At 43.4% G+C, this 19,762-nt stretch overlaps 1 protein-coding gene across 3 annotated transcripts in view; it reads right to left on the bottom strand.

The window, feature by feature from the left end:
• Positions 1-19,544, bottom strand: part of ABHD6 (abhydrolase domain containing 6, acylglycerol lipase) — a 31,123-nt gene extending 11,579 nt beyond the window's left edge. Inside the window, exons 1-5 of one of the 3 annotated variants that reach the window (XM_038411703.2) lie at positions 19,396-19,544; positions 12,495-12,638; positions 5,719-5,875; positions 3,908-4,021; positions 1,656-1,788 (exon numbers count right to left, since the gene is read on the bottom strand). In XM_038411703.2, the coding sequence (XP_038267631.1) occupies positions 1,656-1,788; positions 3,908-4,021; positions 5,719-5,875; positions 12,495-12,613 (523 nt within the window). In that variant the 5' untranslated portion in view covers positions 12,614-12,638; positions 19,396-19,544. Of the gene's footprint in view, positions 1-1,655; positions 1,789-3,907; positions 4,022-5,718; positions 5,876-12,494; positions 12,639-12,820; positions 12,985-16,153; positions 16,267-19,395 lie in introns of those variants that run through there. The other 2 variants (XM_038411704.2, XM_043519959.1) reach the window with 2 other exon arrangements.
• Positions 19,545-19,762: the final 218 nt, after the last annotated feature.

The raw sequence follows: 19,762 nt of genomic DNA on the forward strand, positions 1-19,762 counted from the left end.
AGAGTTGGCAGAGTGCTGTAGAGAGGCCTTACTGTAAGCGAGGATCGGACCTGTAGAGATGAGACTACACAGCTAAATCCCCCTGCAGGTTTAAAACAGACACTTCTTGTGAAGTCAGTTCAGACCACCTCTCTTGATACCCCCCCCCCATTCATCGCAGCCACTCCCGTCCAAGCCATACAGCTTTGGGCTCTCTCCTTTAGAAACATCACACAGAGCACGAAGGTTGAGGTAGACTCTGCCTAGCTACCCAACAGCTAAGATTAGGCTGTTGGCAAGAAGCATCACTGTTGGAAGGAGTTTCAATTTATAAGTTTCTAGTCAAATGGGTATTACAAAAAACTGATTTTAAAAAAGGTCTAAGGGTTTCCTTCCACTGTGCCGAAAACAGAAAGATGACACATTTAGCAAACTTTCAGTTACATACAACACTGAACACTTACACACACATTACCAAAACATTCAGAGCTGCATGGGGATTTAGCCCCACAGCTAAGCCTCTGCCAGATGTTGGGACTGGAAAACAAGGAATGGATCACTCAATAATTGCCCAGTTCTGTTCATTCCCTCTGACGCATCTGGCACTGGCCATTGTCAGAAGACAAGATATTGGTTTAGATGGACCACTGGTCTGAACAACTATGGCCATTCTTATGTTCTTAACTCATTCCAGTTCCAATGGCAATCCTGGAACTAAACCTCTGTGCCTCCCTATGAAGATGTAGGGGTCCACGTTTAGGATTCCAGTTACTTTTCAATATGTCTGTAACAGAAGTAGCTGCTGTGATACCAAACACCACCATTTCAGGAGAGCCACAACCCTTTGATCTGTAAAAGCCAGTAAGAAAACAGCAACTCTTTCGCTAGGCCTGCAAATACTCCTCCACGTTCCTGATCCCTCCTCCTACCTACACTTCCATCTCTGCCCTCCCTTCCCTGTAACAGATGGCAAAGCTACTCCCAGCATAGCAATTTCTGAAAACCTCTACCTTGGTGTAGCACAGACTCCAAGATAGCAGAAAGCAAAGGTGCTGATGTGTGTTGTCCTCCTCTGCAGTGAGCACTATGGATGCGGGGACCAATTAAGGCAGCTCTTTTTCTGTCCAGATTCTTCCTCCACGATGTGCATGTGTGAACATTCCATTTTAAATGTTCGCAGCTTAAATAAATTCAGAACCAATCTTTTTCAAAAGCACAGATTGTCTGTCCCCACAGCTCCAGCCAATATTGAGCTATGCAAACACATTGTTTTCTGCACACACCATTTAAAAAAAAAAAAAAGTCACCTTTGGGCTGCGACTAAGCATGGAACGTTTCAGTCTAAACAGGAGTTTGCTGGAGAAACCTGTGAAAAAGGGGGCTTAGAACAGAGACTGGAATTCAGCTTTCACAGCATTTGTTACCTCGCACTTCATGTGCAGAGTTCCAGGAGTACATGTACTGTTCTGTTAGAAGTCTAATTAGTCTTATGGAGTATAAATAAATCTGAACCGCATTCTAAAATCTCAGTTGGTGCCAAGTATTTCTTCCCACTATCTAATTCACAAAGTTTACACTGGATTCAGTACTACCCGAGGTTCTATAGGTTAATACTTTGGTACAGAGTATATACCTAGCTACTTACTTCCATACTCACTTTTTATTGTGCCACTCACCTGCAGGGCATACAAGAGACAGGCTGCAAATCTCTGCTGGGTATTGAGCAGCATAAACTCCTGCAACACTTCCACCCATTGAGGTGCCGATCAGGTGAAAAGGTTTTCTGTTCAGCTTGATACATTCAACAAACTGAAATGGAAAGGGCAATGAGGCCACAGGGAGCAATTGCACAGTTACAATCAGAGTCATTAGAAAAAATAAACTCCAAAGCTACAGCATATAGCAATCACGAGGTCCTGGCAGCATTGCAGTAAATCCTAAAAGCAAAGCTAGAGCAGTGTGGCGGATCCACAGAATCTTAAGATAGCCCGTGCGTCCTCTTTAAATAAAAGGAAGCATATTTCCCATGAAAGGTGTTGGCTTAACAGTACTGAGGGCGGACATCACCATCCACAGAGCAGGACAAGCTTCCCCACCTTGTCCCAGCAAAGTGCCTTGTCCCTGAGCAGAAGGGTAGTAGTTCGGGGTCCGTGACCTTTTAGTTTTTAGCCACTGCTGAGATTGTCAAATTAGCAAAAAGCGTGGAAGCAGCTTCTGTGACAGGATACGTGCCCACTGAGAACACCACTCTCCTTTCCTCCGGTTATGTTTACTGTTTCACAGGTCTGGCTGGTGCTTGACAGACAAACAAAAACACAGGTCCCACAGGCGCTTACAAACCAGAAGGTTAGCAAACAAGCGTTGACGATAACTTTCAGTCCCTACTGACCCAGGCGGGATTGGAATGGCTAAAGCTCTACAGGCCGTTACCAAGCCTCTGAACCATCCAGCCTCATCTACATCCCTCATTAAAGGAAAGGAAAATAAACAAACAAAAATAATCTGCAGTCTGATTCACGTTATAGAGAACAGTCCCTGCTTCACCTCCTCCCACCTTCCTGCTTGGTCTTGTTCCTCTTCTGTCCTACATTCCAGCCCCATCCATGCTGGATCATGCCAATAAGGGACAAGGGGAAAAAATGCAGACTTATAAAATACAAAAATGTGGTCCCCACCTGCTATTTATTTCAGCGGCATCTTGCCAATCGCCTCTCCATTTTAAGAGCTCTGCTGCAGATCTTATCCTAGGAGAGATTTAACGCTCTCCATTGAGGCCTAATACTCATTTACATGGAGGTTCCTGTACACCACTCTGGCAGTGCAGAGATGTTCGCATAAATAAGAATCTGGCCCAGAATATATTATATACTTAATACAAATGTGAAGTAAAAAGCAACACAGTCACAAGGAAGGCATCTGCGGATGATGCCAAACAAAATGGACAGAGGCGCTTGGCAGCTTTTACAGAGATGGGGATTCACCATCACTTCAGCAGTGTTTAATCTGACAGAGCGGTGCGCGAGTGACCAAGGGCAAGGGGGAGGCTTGTAGGTGGTGATCCTGGATCCCTGCCCATTTTCACTGCTGGCTCTTGAAAAGATTTGTGGGTGGAGAGGAATTGAAATAAAATCAGAGTATATGATTGGGGAAAATGCTACTGTTGTTCCTCCACATTCTCCCTCCTAACCCCCCATGGGCATTTTTCTTCAGCCCGGCCATACCCCTGAATTATTACTCTGCATGGCTCAGCCATTATGCTGAAAGGAAAATTTACACATCTTATAATCTGTGCAGCAAAGTACAAAAAAGCTCTCCCATCATACGAAGCTCCTGTGAGCTGCAGGGTTTTAAGAACACATCTGATTCTGGCACAGAGGGTCCTAGCTGTAATTCGCACACTGAATTTTCTAATGTATTCGAACGTGCCTAAAGCAATAAGACTGTTCAGGCTAATCAGTCACAGGGTAGGGGGTTAGTCCTTGAAGGAACACAGGGACACGTTCCCTCTGCAAAGTTCCTTCTGGAGGATGGCTGCAGCTCAGCACATGAAAGAGAGCCAAGGAACAAAGGCAATACTAGCCCATTTAGTGATCCAAAGGAATGCACAGCTGAGCTGCAGGAGGGGATGGGGAAGGAAAAGTAAACTGCACTTGCTACAGGCCAGGAGTAGATTATTTCCCCTGCAATAAGAGGAGAGCAGGTAAATTACTTCTTTGGGGTTTTCCTGAGGCGGCACACTCGCATGCTGCCATCTACACAGGGCTGAGCCAAGGGCACATCTAGCCCTCCATGTTTCACCTTCAGTCCTCTGAAGAGAAGAAATCCTGGTTTCCAATCACTTCAAAGACAAATCAAACCCATATACTCTGATTGCCCAGCAAGGGGGACACGAAGAAGAACAGGCATAGAACACATCTGACGCCATCACCTGGTGTATTCTTTTAACTTGTCCATTGATGGAGTAGTCATCTAACGATGATCGGGTAGTGCCCTCATGACCAGGCATGTCAATACAAACCAAGTGCAGGTTCTTCGGAAGGAACTGCAGAAACAAAGCACTTGGCAGTTAGCCTAGAGAAGGGATGCTATGAAGGAAATTGATAATTACAGAAAAAAAAATTGATTTCCTATTAGAATCTCTCTGAAATGTTGTGCTGATTAGTACAGTGTGACCAATGGCTGCACCATATTACATCAGTTCACTGCGAGCTGGTATTGTCTTTTATAAGCTTAAAGAAGTTTTATTGTTTAAAAAATAGAATCCAAGAAAAAGAGGAGGGGGGTTCCGAAAAAGGAACTGTGTTATGAATGTTTGGTACGTGTACACCCAGTATGAGAAGTGATGAAATACCATGGGCTAGATTTCCTTCACACAAAACTTCTCTCTCGCAGCACAGCTTTGCCACTGCACAGAGATGGTATCCAGCAGAGCAAAGGTAGCTTTTCCTTTGCTGTTTTCCATCAGAGATGTTGCTGGGAGAGAGCAACTTTACTTCTTGCTGCTGGCTCCATAGGAGCTCTGCAGGTGGGCATTACTATGGGGAAGTGTGAAATAAGTACCTCCCATAATCATCCCAGGTACACCTTCACTCTGGCAGTGCAAGGCCCCTAAAAACACCTCCAGTGTCAAGGAGATGAAGCCTGTTTTCTGAGACTACAACCTCCTCTCCCCAAGCAGATTTTGGGTCTTAAGGGCCCTCCATGGGGACTCTGTCTAGGTGCTGGCACAGACTAGAGTGCGAATCTGGTCCTGTAGATTAAATACCGGAAATGACCTATTCACCAGAATTATTATACACCAGACTCCAGCTGTTAAGAAAAGGCTCCATCCTATTAAGTATAATTTAAGGGCCTGTGATATACAGGGGTCAGACTGGATGACCTAGTGATCCCTTCTGACTTTAAACTCTATGGGCATGTCTACACTACGAACTTAAGTCAACCTGTGTTACATCAACTTACAGCCATTGCAGTAATTACTGCAGTGGACGATGACCACATTATCTCCTTGTGTTGGTGGTGTGCGTCCTCACCAAGAGCACTTCCACCAGCCAGAAGAGGAGCAGCGTGGGGAGCTGAGAGCCAAGGCTCTGAGCTCCACACAGCTGCCCAGCTGCCGCCCAGACTCTTGGCTTCTCGCCTCCACGCTGGTAGCGGGGGACAGCCACCGAGGCTTCTTACCTTCCAGAGCAGAGGGCTGGGATGGGGGACAGCTGGGGTCTCGCTGGAACCCACCACCAGCCCCGAGCTCCATGCAGGAACCGTGAAATTGAAAAGAATGACATCCAACAGCCAATATAAGTAATGCAGTGTCTACATGGACACTGCATCGCCCTATCTACGCCAACATAAGCCTTTTGTGGAGGTGGAGTTATGATGTTGATGTAGTAGGGCACTTACATCGGGGGGGGGGGGAGCAAGGCAGTAGCATGTACACCAACATTAGGCAGCTTACATCGACCTAACTCTGTAGTATAGAACAAGCCTATGACATTATTAAGTCTGGAAGCATAAATCCTCTGAACTTTGAATGACAAAAGGGGTGGAATGCATCAGCGGATCAATATGTACAGTAGCTGAGGATATTTCTAGTTTTCTAAAATAATTGTCATAGCTGTGATCAGTATAACTAAGCTTCCTAATGTGCTAGCAGGAGACTCCTCCTTCAGAACACCAGCAAATAAAAGTGTTCTCTCGCTAAGGTGGTATCCATTTATTGTTAGAGAAATGGAAACATACCTTGACCACAGACAACCACATATCTTTGTGGGCTGAAAATCCATGTAACATCAGTATGGATGGTCTGAATCCAGGTCTCCCTCGATAAGAAAAACAGAACCGGTAATCATCATAGTTAGCATATCTAACCTGCATGCCCAGTGCTCGACGCCAGTACCTAAAGAAAAACAAATAAGCGAAACATGACACTGGAGCATTATCTAATAGTCCAAGCACAAGACAGGCAGACAAGACTCCTGGGTTCAATTCCAGGCCCTGACTTGCTACGAGAACGCAGACAAGTCACTTAATGCCCAGATCTTCAATGATATTTAGGCACCTAATGCCTACCAATTTCAATGGAAGGTCGGAACCTAAATCCTTGTGTAGATAAGAGCCTCAGGGTCCAATTCTAAGCAGTACAGAGCATCTCTTGCAAACACGCAGCACCACCAATCCCCAGTGAAGTCAATGGAGGCTGAGGATGCCTTAAAGAATGTGCTGAAGATTAGCCTCTTTTGGCTCAGTTTACTCGTCTCTAATATGGACACAAACAATTCTTTCTTACTCAGAGGGGAATCGTGAGGCTTAGTTTATATTTGAAAAGCACAAGGAGATCCTTCGGTAAAATGACACATATAAAGGCAAAGTATTATGGACATGTAATGTCAGCAGTTGTTAGGCTGGCTCATTTGAGTTCAGTGAAAAATGCCACAGAGAGCTCAGTCCCCACAAGGGACTGATACACCACTTACATGGAAAGTGGGGGTTCCACTGGTATGCAGGGCTTGTGGGGGACCTGTCCTTAGGGACAACAGGCACTCAGCCCACAGACTGGTGCTGAGAACTTTAAAAGAGCGGAACAGCTAGCAAACCTCTATCAAAGTTTAATAGTTTGGCTGCTGCCACAGGGTGGCTGACCCCTTTAAATGAAGCTGTCCCTGTGCTAGAACAGGTGCAGACTCAGAAAGGGAGGAGGTCCGTGAAGGAAATTGTAGAAGGTTCCTCAGGGAAGGCAGAAGAGGGGTTTTCTGGATGAACTCCCCAAGCTGGAGCGAATGGAAGGCAAGAAAGCAGCAGAGGGAGTTGCCTACTGATTTGCAATTTGGAGAGGCAGAGCTGAGGCCCAAAGCAGGCTAAAGGCAGGTGAACAACGGAGGGGCATACCCGCTGACATCTCCACGCTGGTGCACTGGAACCAGAGGGTGACAAGAGGACTGAGGAACAGATGCAGGGCCTACTTTCTGGCCTATTTAAGATGGGAGCTTAACAGAACAGGGGCACTGCTGGATGCTCCCTGATGAGGATGAACTCCCAGCAGAAAGGCTGGGGGGTTGCAGCTGGAAGGGGTGCAGCAGCTGTCCTGGCAGGACAGGAGAGGACTAAAGAAGAGCCCAGGAATGGTGGAAGGCTCCAGAGTGTGGTATGTGCTATGTCTACTGACCAGATCACATGAGATTTTAAGGACTGCATGGGGGCAGGGGGCGTGAGAAATGGATTATGTTTCGGGACTTTTGTTACAGATTGTTTGCACTAGCATTTTGTAATAAACTGGCCCTAAGGAGGTGCATTACTGAGACAAGAGAGCCTGTCGTGAAGTCATCAGGAGCTCGAGGGGGGAAGTAGGACAGTAAACCTGGTGTTAGGGTGCCCATCTGAAAGGGAGCACTCTATGTCAAAGGGAAATTGCTGACAGCTGCTTTATAATATTTGAAAAAAACATTTAAAGCAAAAAGTGACTGGGACTATATTATGGACAGCTATACAGCATCCTGCATTGATTTCAGCCAAAATAAAGCCCTTTGGAATAATGCACTGGTTTCAAACTAAGGTTTTTCTGATGGTCTCTATGGCTTTTTGTCATGTAGGGCTGAAGTACACAAGCAGCCATTTTGCTATTCACAAGGCAAGAGAGGTCAACCAGGCTGTCCTTGCTCTCAGTTGTCCATCTGAAATGAGCTGGGGAGTGGGGCTACATGTATGCAACACCCTCCCTCCTGATGTCTCGTGAATCACTCCTCTTCAAGGCTCAGCACAAGGGCTTTCTATTCATCTCACTCTAACTTTGATCACTTTGGGACTCTATTTTTACAAGATTTTCCTTTTTGCCTTTGCTCTTGCTCTGTCTGGGACCAATCCTGAGTGCCATAAGTACATTTTAAAACAAATGGAGGTTCATTCAGGCAAACAAAGCAAGAATTTGCAACACAAGGCAGATTCTAAGCTCCATGACACTGAAGCAAAACCAAGACTGACTTCACTGAAGTCAACAGAGTTTCTCTGCCAAGATTAGACTCTGGCCCCTGTCTGCACATTAAACAAATAATTGCACAGTATCTGGTGACCAGAATATTGATAAATATCAGCTTGTGTAGTATCAGTTCATATAAGAAGCGACTATGTTGTCACTAAGGCAGGATTGTGTTGTCATTGTGAGGGTGCAGAAAGCCGGCAAAAAGCTTATACAGCTCCTCAATCCTTATTTTCTGTAAACCCTATTTTGAGGGCTTATGTGGGATTTATGTGGTGCCTAGACCTTGTGCAGGTCCTACGTACAGAGGTGAATTTCACCCTGAATGAATAAGTTTCTTAAAGTTTGCCTCAGGGGCCCTGTGTAAACCATCATTGGGCAAGATATTAACATTTTTAGCAACTGATCCTGATGGATCAATTCACCAAAAGACAAAATAATCTGTCCAAAGATGAACTGATCCCTCACAAGGTGTTAACACTATTAGCAGCGGCAGGAATGGCAGCTAAACGGATTAGCACACAAAGCAAAGGAGAAGCGATCCGCTGCCAGATGGCCGTGGAGCAGTCTCAGACCTCAAACCCTGCATGGGGACACACACCAAAAGCAGGTGAGAAGGAAAAAGTCATTCTGTAGCACCCCAACTACAAACTAAGGCCATGGCCTCTATCATTAAGAGTGTCTCTCATTGTAGACCTAGTGCAACCCGTAGGAACAAAAATGGGGAAGGGAAAGAGGGAATGGGGGGACAAAGAGAACAGGTTTTGAATTGTGTGGTGAAAAGAGATGCAACATGCTGTCACTGGCTACCCCTGTCAGGTCTGTGACCTCAGCCTGCTCCCAAGAGCTCAGTGTATCCTGAGAAGGAGAAACTGTCCATGGATTGAAAGGGGACTGAGTTTGGTTATGTAGTAGCCACAATACTTTCCTTCTCATTCCCTCCTACAGGTGCACAAAGAGAATATGATTTGAGAACAAAAAAAACAATTTCTAATGAAACAGAACAAACAACAAAAATGCTGAAGAAACAAGATTCACAGGAAGTGGGGGGCGGGGGAGGGGGAGAACGGCTGGATATTCCGTAACAAAATGTACACAAGACTCCTAGTTATGTCCAGGCGTTACAGATCCAGCTATTGCAGATGTAGACTCAAAGTTAAACTTAGAAAAGAAAGAAACGGGCATTTATCTCTTTACAAAAAATCCTCTCCCCATCCTCTCATTTTTTAAAACATCTAGCACATTCTTACTTGCCTACTTAGCCTGGCTCCTCAGAGCTCTCTGGCATCAGCCCTTTTCTTATCATCATCTCTACTCTGAAACTCTTGTCTATGTCTCCACTGACTAAATATTTTCAAGAACATAGGAACTGCCATTCTGGACCAGCCCCAAGGTCCATCCAGTCCAGTCCCCTATCTGTGACTACAGCCAGTACCAAATGCTTCAGAGGAAGGTGCAAGAAAGCCCAGAATAGGCAGATTTGGGGTAATCTGCCTCCCCATGAAGGCCTCATCCTAACCCAAACTAGTTGAGAGATTGGCTTAAACCCTGATGACTGGTTTTGTATCCTTTCCAAAACTTTTCTTTTAGTGCTATAACAACTATGAATATTTTGTTATCCATATCATCACCCAATCCCTCTCTGAATCTTGCTAAATTCTTGACCTCAATGACATCCTGTGGCAATGAGTTCCACAATTTAATCATGAAAGTGAAAAAGCATCTTTGTTTCTTTCACTCACCAAAATATTAATTTCTGCAGCACCTGCCTTCACGCTGTCTGTTAATAGGCTTGTGGTACTTCTTGTTGATTAATTGGATTTCTGTAGAACCTAGGAGCCCTAGTCACTGACCAGGACCCTGTTGTGCTCAATGCCGTACAAACACAGAACAAAAAGACGGTGCCTGCCCCTAATGGGTTTACAATCTAAGTAAACAAGTCTGCACAATCTTTGTTACAGCAATGGCTGCTGATAACTCTACTGGTTATGGGCCATTACGGAGACACATTCCCAGGACACACAGAATAGAGATTTTAAAAAAAAATAGGAAAAGCATCTACAAAGGAAGTGCAACTTGTTTAATCCTCTTTTGCCAACTGGATTTATACAAGCCAGAGGACACAGAAGTCCCAGCACCTGGACTGACATCTCCATAGCAGAGAACTGGTGATATTTTTTAGCCATCATTTGCAGAAGCATCATTCTGCCTCAGGTCCTGATGTGATGCGTGAAGGAAAGGAATTCTTCCTTACACAAATTAGTTACCAATATTCCAGGGTTTCATTACATCCTGTCAGTTTTAGCCTTCAGTTGCCTGAATACATAAGATTATTTAGAATAAATCTGTGTTAGACCTATATGTCTGTCCATAAAAAAAAAAAAAAAAAAAAGAGAGAGAGACAGAGAGATTGATCCTGCTGCCTTGCCTGAATGAGTGGAAGTGGGATTACAAATTGCACTATGGTCAGAAACTTCTACGGAAGATCAGTTTGACTTTAAGATACCTCAGCAGTAGAGTGGAATTTGATGAGTGACCAAATTAAAACAACTCATACTGTTAACTGTACATCAGGTACAGCAATCCTGCTGAACTAACACAACTGGAATGCCAGATGAGGCATTTTTAAAGGAATATTCTCTGTTTAAACCCTCATCTGAAATAAACAGAGGAATTGTAAACATCATCATTGCTTCATCTCGTTTCCATGAAGACTAAAGAACTAGTGTGGTTCTCTTCTGTTATTGGAAAGGACAGGGTACAATAGGATAATGAGGAAAATTATACAGCTTCTCTTCAACACTCCACTGCAAAGAGAGAGAGAGAGAGAGCTGGGAACCTTCTTTCTGTAACTAACAGTTTTCACATTTCAAATTATATTCTTAATCATGAAGAAAGATGTGGCTTCAAAGAAGCTTTGTGTAACCTGATACAAATCAGAACCCTCAGATTAACATTCATATTCAAGAAACTGACAGGCCACATGTTAGTTACCACATGAAGGTACCTTGTGTTTGTTCTGCACAGCCTAGCTATTTTGAAATAAGACTGGCCAGGCTATTGTAAGTACAGTCACAATACAGTTGTCAGGGGGAACGAACTTCGAGCCATTAATGCTTCTCTCAGTGAGAGCCCATTACCATCATCTCCTTAGTAAAGGAATGACTCACAGAAATGCAGCTTGTCATGAGATGTCAAGAGGAGTTGCACAGACTGACAACTGCATTACCAATGCAGATTACTGCTGCACAGGGGTTTTCTACTTCTCCTGAGCATAACACTTCTATTTGTCCTGAGCATGAAATTACCAGGTTTCCACTCTGTCTTGCTGGAAGATTGCCCTGTCCCAGTTCACAGAGGAATCATGAAGCCTCTGTCAATTGCTCTCTTGCCTTTAATTCTCTCCCACACCTTGTTTTGTTTCTCTGCTCTGCTTGAGCCCACATTCTGGTCCCATTGCAACAATCACTCCTGCCCACAAGATCCAGATAGCCTTCCTGATTGATGAGGGTGTCCAACAGGCCATTATTCCCCAGTCTCTTCTCCTGTACTGCGAAAAGTGCAAATGACACCAGTTCCCATGGGCAGCCCTCCCTCTCAAATGAAAGCAACCCAGATAATCAAGCCCTGCCTAGCAACCTGCAACAAAGACATAACCCAAAAAGCCTCAGTTGGGAGAGCGTGATAAGGAATGATAGTATTCCTTCAGTCTGTGTTTTAAAGTTATGTTTTTTAAGAGTAACACAAATCTATTATAACAAAACTCCATCCACGTGTTAAAGTCTTAATATAATTTTATATTACGGGCCCTAAGAATACTTCCCCCAGGAACCAGTGTACCTTGGTATCAAGAATAGCTGACTGAGATTTTGGGAAATTTTCATAACACGCCTTGTCAATAAACAATCCTGTCTTCTAAAATGTATTAAAGCTGGACTCCTCCGTTAGTCATTTCTATGGGCTAGAAGAGAACACAACATTGAACTCTGGGACTCAGAAGACCAAGGTTCAGTATCTGGCTTTGACAGTGACCTTACATGCAGGGGTGCTGCAACTAGGGGTGCAGCAGCACCCCCAGGCTTGACGTGGTTTCTATCATATATAGGGTTTACAGTTTGTTCAATGGCTCTCAGCACCCTCTCTGTAAAAATTGTTCCAACGTCACTGCTCCTATGCGACCCTGGGCAAGTTGCTCAATCTCTCTGTACCTCAGGTCCCTATCTGCAAAATCAGGATAAATAATACTTCCCCTCTCCCAGCCTTTATCTTCATTGTCTAGTTTGATTGTAAGCTCTTTGGGGCAAGTGCTGTTCCTTACTATGTGTATGTACAGCACTCGTCACAATGGGACCCTCCACCCGAGCCTGAGGACCCATGCAATACTATATGATCACGAGTTAAGAATTTGAATAATAAACAATGAGATCATCTTTAAGATAAGTGGGACTTACTGAGCACTCAGTCTGTCTGGCAACCACACATTTTAAATCTACGTTATAGTGTGAACCAAAAATAATCATTCCATGCTAATATTCTTATAACTTACCAATAATAGATTTTGATCAGTGCAGAAGGCCATAGGAGAAAGGATGCTACAAATGCCAGAATGGGGATAGCCAGAGTGCCTCCTGCTATTACAAACATGTTTAACACATCAAGGTCCATATTGTTCTTTAAGATTCTACCTCACCTGCATATGTTAAATAAGAACCAGAGGTTAGCAACAAAATAGTGAATGAAGGAAAGGTTGCCAAGATAAGAGGAAGGCAATAAACATACAAACACATATTGTAATATACAACAGATATTGATCAGGAACACAGCAAACTGTTTTCAGTTTTAAAACCCTCTTTCTTTCAGGCCCAAACTGACCCTAAAAACTGCAATCTCATCTTCTCGGATCGAAGCTAAAGACAGTTGGTCATAATTTAGTTGCTATGGCACTTTGCAAAACATAAATTCTCGCCCCCTCCCAATCATCATGGTATCCCCAATCTGAAGATTGGGGTAAGAAAGCTCTTATTAAACATTCATTTAACCCAATTAGCCTTCCTATCCTCTGTACCAAGTCTGAGATTCACAGCATACAATATCTGACCTAAAATTCAACCTCATGTGTCCTGAGTCAGACTCATTTCTGCTTTAGACAGGCAGCTGAGAATCAAAGAGTAGAGCCTCTTAAAGGTCTCAAGGAAGTCTGGGAAGGAGACCTGGCATAGCATTCTTTGTCTGCAGGCCCTCAGAAGAGTCAAATTGTCCCCTTCTCTGAGAAAATAGCAGAGCATTCAAATCCTCGTACTAGACTGAAAATATATTGTTCCCAAGAGCTTTGTTAAAAGGCCCCCTGCCAGAACCTCAGAGTGCTTCAAATGCAAGATCTCAAAGAACTTCCATGTTCTGGGATTGTTTTAACAAGCAGTCTCTTCCTGGGGTAAGCCATGGCAGCTGTTACAACTCATATGATTAAATATTCCCAATGAGCATTACACTACTCAAGGAAACATATCCCTCATAAACCAAATGCGTCTGACAAATCTGAACAGAAATACTGTATGCCTTTCTCGCAAACTCTAATATAACACATGCATGTATACATGAAGGTACAGAATGACACGTGCATGTTTTCTCTTTCCATTCCGGATATAAGACTGATGTAATTTGAAATTTCAAGTCTAAATCAGGGTGAAAAATACAAAATACTGATGTTTCCATTACTATAGCATTGGGCTTTATTCTTCATTCACTGCCACCAAAGTAACTCTACTGCCTTCAGCTGACTTACTCCTAATTTAAAGTACTGTAAATAAAAGTTTATTTATGTATCCAGCACATTTCAAGTAGTTTTATTAAAAAATAAATAAAATGCTATTTTTTGTGCATTTTGAATTTTCAGTCAAACAGAGCTAGACACGAATCACAAGTAAAAAGTAATCATCCAGTCAATAAGAACTGCATCATTCATCATTTTCAAACATAATTAAATGTAAGAATTAAGAATCTGGAGCTGGAGCACGGAGCAATGGAGCTGCAGGTTTTTGCCCGGGGCTGGAGCAGAGCAGAAAATCTTGACTGCTCCACTGCTCAGTTGTTTTTTTTTTTTCCATTTTCAATCCAAAATGAATGATATTTAGCAAGAAAGTCCTAAAAGTGCCAAAAAGTTTCAGATTGTATAACCACTGATATTAACACCTACTTTACCACTTTACGTAACATGTCACAATTATTCTCACTTCGGCCGAAATCAAGATTTAATGTACAGATAAAAAATTACAAAGTTTTTTGGAGATATGTTTTATTAAAGAAATGAATGAATTATGAATGATTCTAGTTTGTATTATTGTTGACATTTAAATTGTTTTAAAAGTCTGAATAAAAATAATGTTTTTTCAAAATTACAGCATGCATTTTTTTTATTTAATTAAAAATTCATTTGAGCTGGAGGGCGGAGCGGAGCTGGAGCAGTCACTATTGGTGCCAGAGTGGAGCTACAGCAGAGCAATTCAAAAATTTGATTGCTCCAAATCCCTGATTGCTTAAATAAATGTGTAATAAATTAAATAGTGTATGCTCCTGGTTAGCAAAAAGAAGTACCAATTTTAGTGTAAAAGCTATATTTAGTTGCAAACCAATGTATTTTAATGTTACCAACCAATGAGAATCAAACTTGCTTTAGGAAAATTAAAAGTACACAATTTAAATCGATGGCTTAAAAATAGGTTTCTTGCTTGCTGATTAAAATCATGATTAAAATCAGTGATTTACATTTCTTTGATTTAAATCATTCTATCCTATTTACTCCTAAGAGCATTCTGGGCCAAAAAATTAAAAATGCTGCACAAAATATTTTAAAATTCTTCAAGTTTTATTTGTCAATAAATAAGTGCAGAGGCTCCAGCATGGCAGTGGGGAGCACAGGCCACTGGTTGCACAAAGGTGGGAGATCACCCTGCAGGCCCCTCACCCTTGGACACAGACTCAGCGGTGAGGCTGCACCTGACTCTTATGCAGCATCTGGGCCTGGGCCTGCCCCAGAAACACCCTGGATCACAATCTGTTCTCAAAGGCAAAATTATCCCAATGAGAGTTTTGTAACCAAGTGTTGTTTGCATAGCAACAGATGAGAGAAAAACACCACTCTGGGCTTCTACAGTGCCTTCCTTGCAAGGTCCTCAAAGCACTTCCTAAACATTAATTAGGCAAGCCTTATAATACAATACCAATGCAAGGTGGGTAACCATGACATCCATATGCAAAATGGAAACACTGATGTTTACAATGAGCTAGCAGCAGAGCTGGGACTAGAACCCCTCAGTACAGCTCAAATCTGGGCAGCAAACCACTAGACCACATGCCTCTAAGATTAAAGCATTCTCTAGAAAGGGATTCAAAATAAAACCCCGTCATCCCAAATGTCTTACTGCTGCCAGAAACAGCATGTTAGTGAGTGACAGAAGTAACGTAGGTGATGAAACAGGATTTAAATCGTTCAAGAGCAGTTCCAGATAGTCCCACAGAATCTACCCAACAGCCCCTTCGTCCAAAATAATCTAATGAATAATCATCAAAAGCAGAAGGAAGAACAAGGACATTTATAACCAAGCATTCATCAGTTCAAAAATCATTATTCCCCATTTGAACTCAATTAATTGAACGTAATTAATTGAATTGTTCCAACGTAAAAAAGTTAAGTTTCAAAAGTAGAAAAACTGCCACTTACTGAGTATGGCAGAATAACTGCACTGTCAGCAGCACTCAGCCAAAAGACTGACTAGTTAGTCTGAATGAGTTTTAAATCATTGTCCATAGTCTGTCTTGTTCCTTGCTGGCATGTGAATTGGCATAAAAGAATTCTTGGGGTATAACTCAAATGTTTCTGTTGATTTTAACAAGTTAATCCCAAATAGGCTTCAAAAACAGCACACTGTGTGGCACAATTAAAAGAGAGATGCCTCCTCACCAAAACTAAATTAATCTAAACTAGTTTAATATTGTTTATGAGATCCAAGTGGGAGGGGGGAATTCAAATCTGAAGCAGTAAAGTACCAGAGCAGCACGCACAGAGTGCTGATACTTTTCATTAGTATCACCAGTTTTTTGTACAATGTGTCTCGGGGAATGTTACATAACCTACAAGGCAAACTCCTTTTGATGAAATGGTGTTTCGCATAGAGAAGATAATACACACTACTGGGAGTATTGACATACCAAACAATTTTTGAATTCAGAAGCTAAAAATGTAGGTGAGAATTTAGGGCCCAGTCCAGCAAGGGAAGTCCATCTGCGCAAATCTGTGCAAGTTCATGGAGGACTTTCTTTCTGTAGAAATCACATATATATTTTAATTAAACAGGCCCACTGAACTTTAACGTAGCCATTATCAGTAAAGAACTGTGTCTGTAAAAATCAAAATCATTTTGGATATAGTCTATATTTAGCTTAATGTTACTTAGCTCCAAAGCACTCAATTTCTGACTTACACGGCAATAGATTTTTAAATTAAAAATACTGAAAGTTAGAAAAAATTTAAATGCATCTTATTTTTACTTGATATACTAATAGAGAAGAAACAATATAATACAAATGTAAGACCCCACAGAGGGATTTTCAGGCTGAACTGCTTGTCCAGGAGCCACTTAGCTATCCTACTTAATCCAGTCCTAAAAGGAATGGAATTAAGAAAAGCAACTGTTTGACTTTATTTACAGACTGCTTCAAGACAAGTAAATATTTTTTTCTGAGTTTCACAGTCTCTACATCTCTGACCTGTTTTTACTTTGTAAAATACAAGAGATACAAACTGAAATCAGGTAATTTGGGTTCAGTTTCTATCCCTGTTTTTTAGTATCAGTTATCAAAACACAGCAACAACTGATTACTGGTACTTGTCAACAGCATGTTTAAAACACCCTTGAAAAGCTTAACTGGTACTAGCTGTGATTCCAACAATAGCAGCTGGCTTAAAGACACAGAGAAAAGACCGCTTCTTTCTTCCAAACCCAAAAATAATCGCCATCCCTTATGTATATGCGTATACATCAGCATGTATAAACACACATTTTAAGCGGTGTACACAAGTTGCGTAATTTCCCTATTTATTTCATTTGTATATCTGAAGTTATCATTGCTCATATATGAGAAGATATGAATGTGAAAGGTTGGGGGAAGAGATTATATGCTTTCCCCTAATAAAATCAAAAGAATGGCTCAAACCTAACCAGATTATGAATTTCTTTCCAAGTGTATAGACATTGATCAAAGTAGAATTTATACTAGACCATCTGGTATGCATAGAATTTCATTTTGGAAGAAGGCAGGTTCTTCAAAATAATAGACATGGATACCACTTTGCTTTTAAAAATCAAGAGACATTTTTCAATGGCTATTTATCTACTTTCAAATTAAAAAACAGTTACAGTGAGAACTTAACTTTTTTTTAAAATACCAGAACTGTGTAAGTGCGCACGAAGATCCACTGATTTGTTAAAATCTGAAAGACATATACATACACAACACACATACTCCCTTTTGATGAAATTGTCCCATTACTTCTAAAATGAAGCTGCCTGTAATGGCTCAGACACAGTACAGTAAGCAATACATAACTAACAAATCCTTCCTGACATATCAGTTTTCTCAGATGTATCTAGTGACCAGACAGCAAGTGTGAAAAAATCAAGAGGGGGGGAATAGGTTGCCTATGTAATATAAAGTCCCTAGTATCAGAATGATCACAATAATATTGGGACATCTGGTCAGCTTAGCTGCATCAGAAATTTCCCCTAGCCTTCCTCCAATCTGACATTGTCCTTCATTAAAGTCCAAGATCAGAAAGCAGCAAAATCCCCCTCCCCTTTAAATCACATATTAGTAACAACTCTTCCTTTTCTAAAAGGAAATACTAAAACACATTATTTTAAATCCTGGAACAAATTTTGATATCTCGGAGATGAAAATTCTGCATAACACATATCCTACTCTGTTATGGAAGAAGCTCCGTGTTGTTTCCACTGGTGCTCAGGAGGTCATGTGTAGGTACTTCGGTTTATACTGAGTACATCGACATACTGCCCCGTATTAAAACAGATTAGGAATTTTCCACTGAAAACAATCCCCCAAACTGCTTTTGATTCTCCCAGATAGGAATGTGCCTTATGCCCTATAATCTCAAAAGAAATCCCACTCACTGTGCTCAATGCTCTCTGAAATAAATATTTAAACTCAGTTTAAAACTTCTGCAAGCTTAAACATTCTGTGCCTGTAATTCTGATGGCTGGAGAGCATTCAGCAAACTTCACCAGTAAACCATTTTACTTACAACGCCTACAGTTTTATGTCAGGTTCGTATCTGAAGTGGCACAGGGATCTGTGCAAAAATCTTGGTTTAAAAAATTTAAATGAGTCAATTCCTGAGACCCACTTTAGAGAATGATCAAGTGAAGCCCTGCAGCCCACAAGAGCGGCTAGGGCACTGAAGAATTCACAGGCCTCTCTTGTGAGAACCACAATTTAAGCAGCACAAGAAACCCCGAACACCGTTCAACAGTCTGGCAACCCCAGTGATGTCCCATCACAGATATAAATTCACAGACAGACAAACACGGTGTTAGCTTCTCACAGAATTGTGGTAAACCCCCGAGAACAGCCAGGCTGACTCAGCATATCGTCGCCAGGGACAATGTCATAGAATAAAGAAAAAGGGGGACTTGTGGCACCTTAGAGACTAACCCATTTATTTGAGCAGAAGCTTTCGTGAGCGACAGCCCACTTCATCGGATGCATTTGGTGTCGCTCACGAAAGCTTCTGCTCAAATAAATGGGTTAGTCTCTAAGGTGCCACAAGTACTCCTTTTCTTTTTGCGAATACAGACTAACACGGCTGCTCCTCTGAAACCTGTCACCGAACAGAATCCCATCGGGTTCCACCTTTCCTGGGCGAGCGCCCCTGCCCCAGTAACGATGGTTTACAAGATTGAGCACAACAAAGCGCTTTACAGACCACACGCGGCTGAGGGCACATCACAGCACCCACCCCCCGAAAGCCAGCCACTTCTGGGGAGGAGCGTGGCTGTTGCTAGGCCAAGCGCCCTGCTGGGACCTTTACCGCCTCTGCGGAGTAACCAGGTCCAGGCCATGCCTGGGCGGCTTGTCCTGCGGGGCCGGCCCAGGGGGCCAGGGACGCTGCCCTTGTGTGCCTGGGCGGAGCCGGGTGAATGTGCGCTCGGGTGGCCACCCGCTGCCCAGGCCCGGCTCCCGGCAGGCTTCGCCAGAGACCACGCACCCTGACGCCCCGGGGTCTGCCCCTCTCCCCGCCCCGCTCGCTGACACGGCCGGAGCCGGGCTGCCCCCAGCTGTTTCCGCCGCCGCCTGCATCCCATCCCCGGCCGCTGCAGCCTCCTCCCCCCCGCCGGCACATCCATGCACGGCCTCCTAGCTCAGCCCGTCCTCACCCGCCCGGGCTCGCCGCCGCCGCGGCGTCCCCACCCCGGGGCCGGCCCTGCAGCCGCTGCCCCGCTCCCCTCGCGACGCCTCCTTCGGCTGCGGCTGCCCCCGGGCTGCAGCCCCGCAACTGCAGCGCGCGCTGCTTGTGTGTCTCTCTCGCTCTCCTCCCCTCCCCCCGCACCTTAAAGGCAGGGAGCAGGGGAGCCTCCCCCTCTGACAGAAAATGCTCGGGCTCCGTCTGAACTGCAGCCCGCCCTGCCCCCCCGCGGGCCGCTGGAATGGTATAAAGCTCCCTCGCTGTCCCCCGTGTCTAGAGCTGCTCTCCCTTAGCCACGGGCTGGTGCCTGCCTGGGACATAACGCACAGAGAGGGACT

This window comes from Dermochelys coriacea, chromosome 7 (assembly GCF_009764565.3).
Source record: "Dermochelys coriacea isolate rDerCor1 chromosome 7, rDerCor1.pri.v4, whole genome shotgun sequence".
NCBI lineage: Eukaryota > Metazoa > Chordata > Testudines > Dermochelyidae > Dermochelys > Dermochelys coriacea.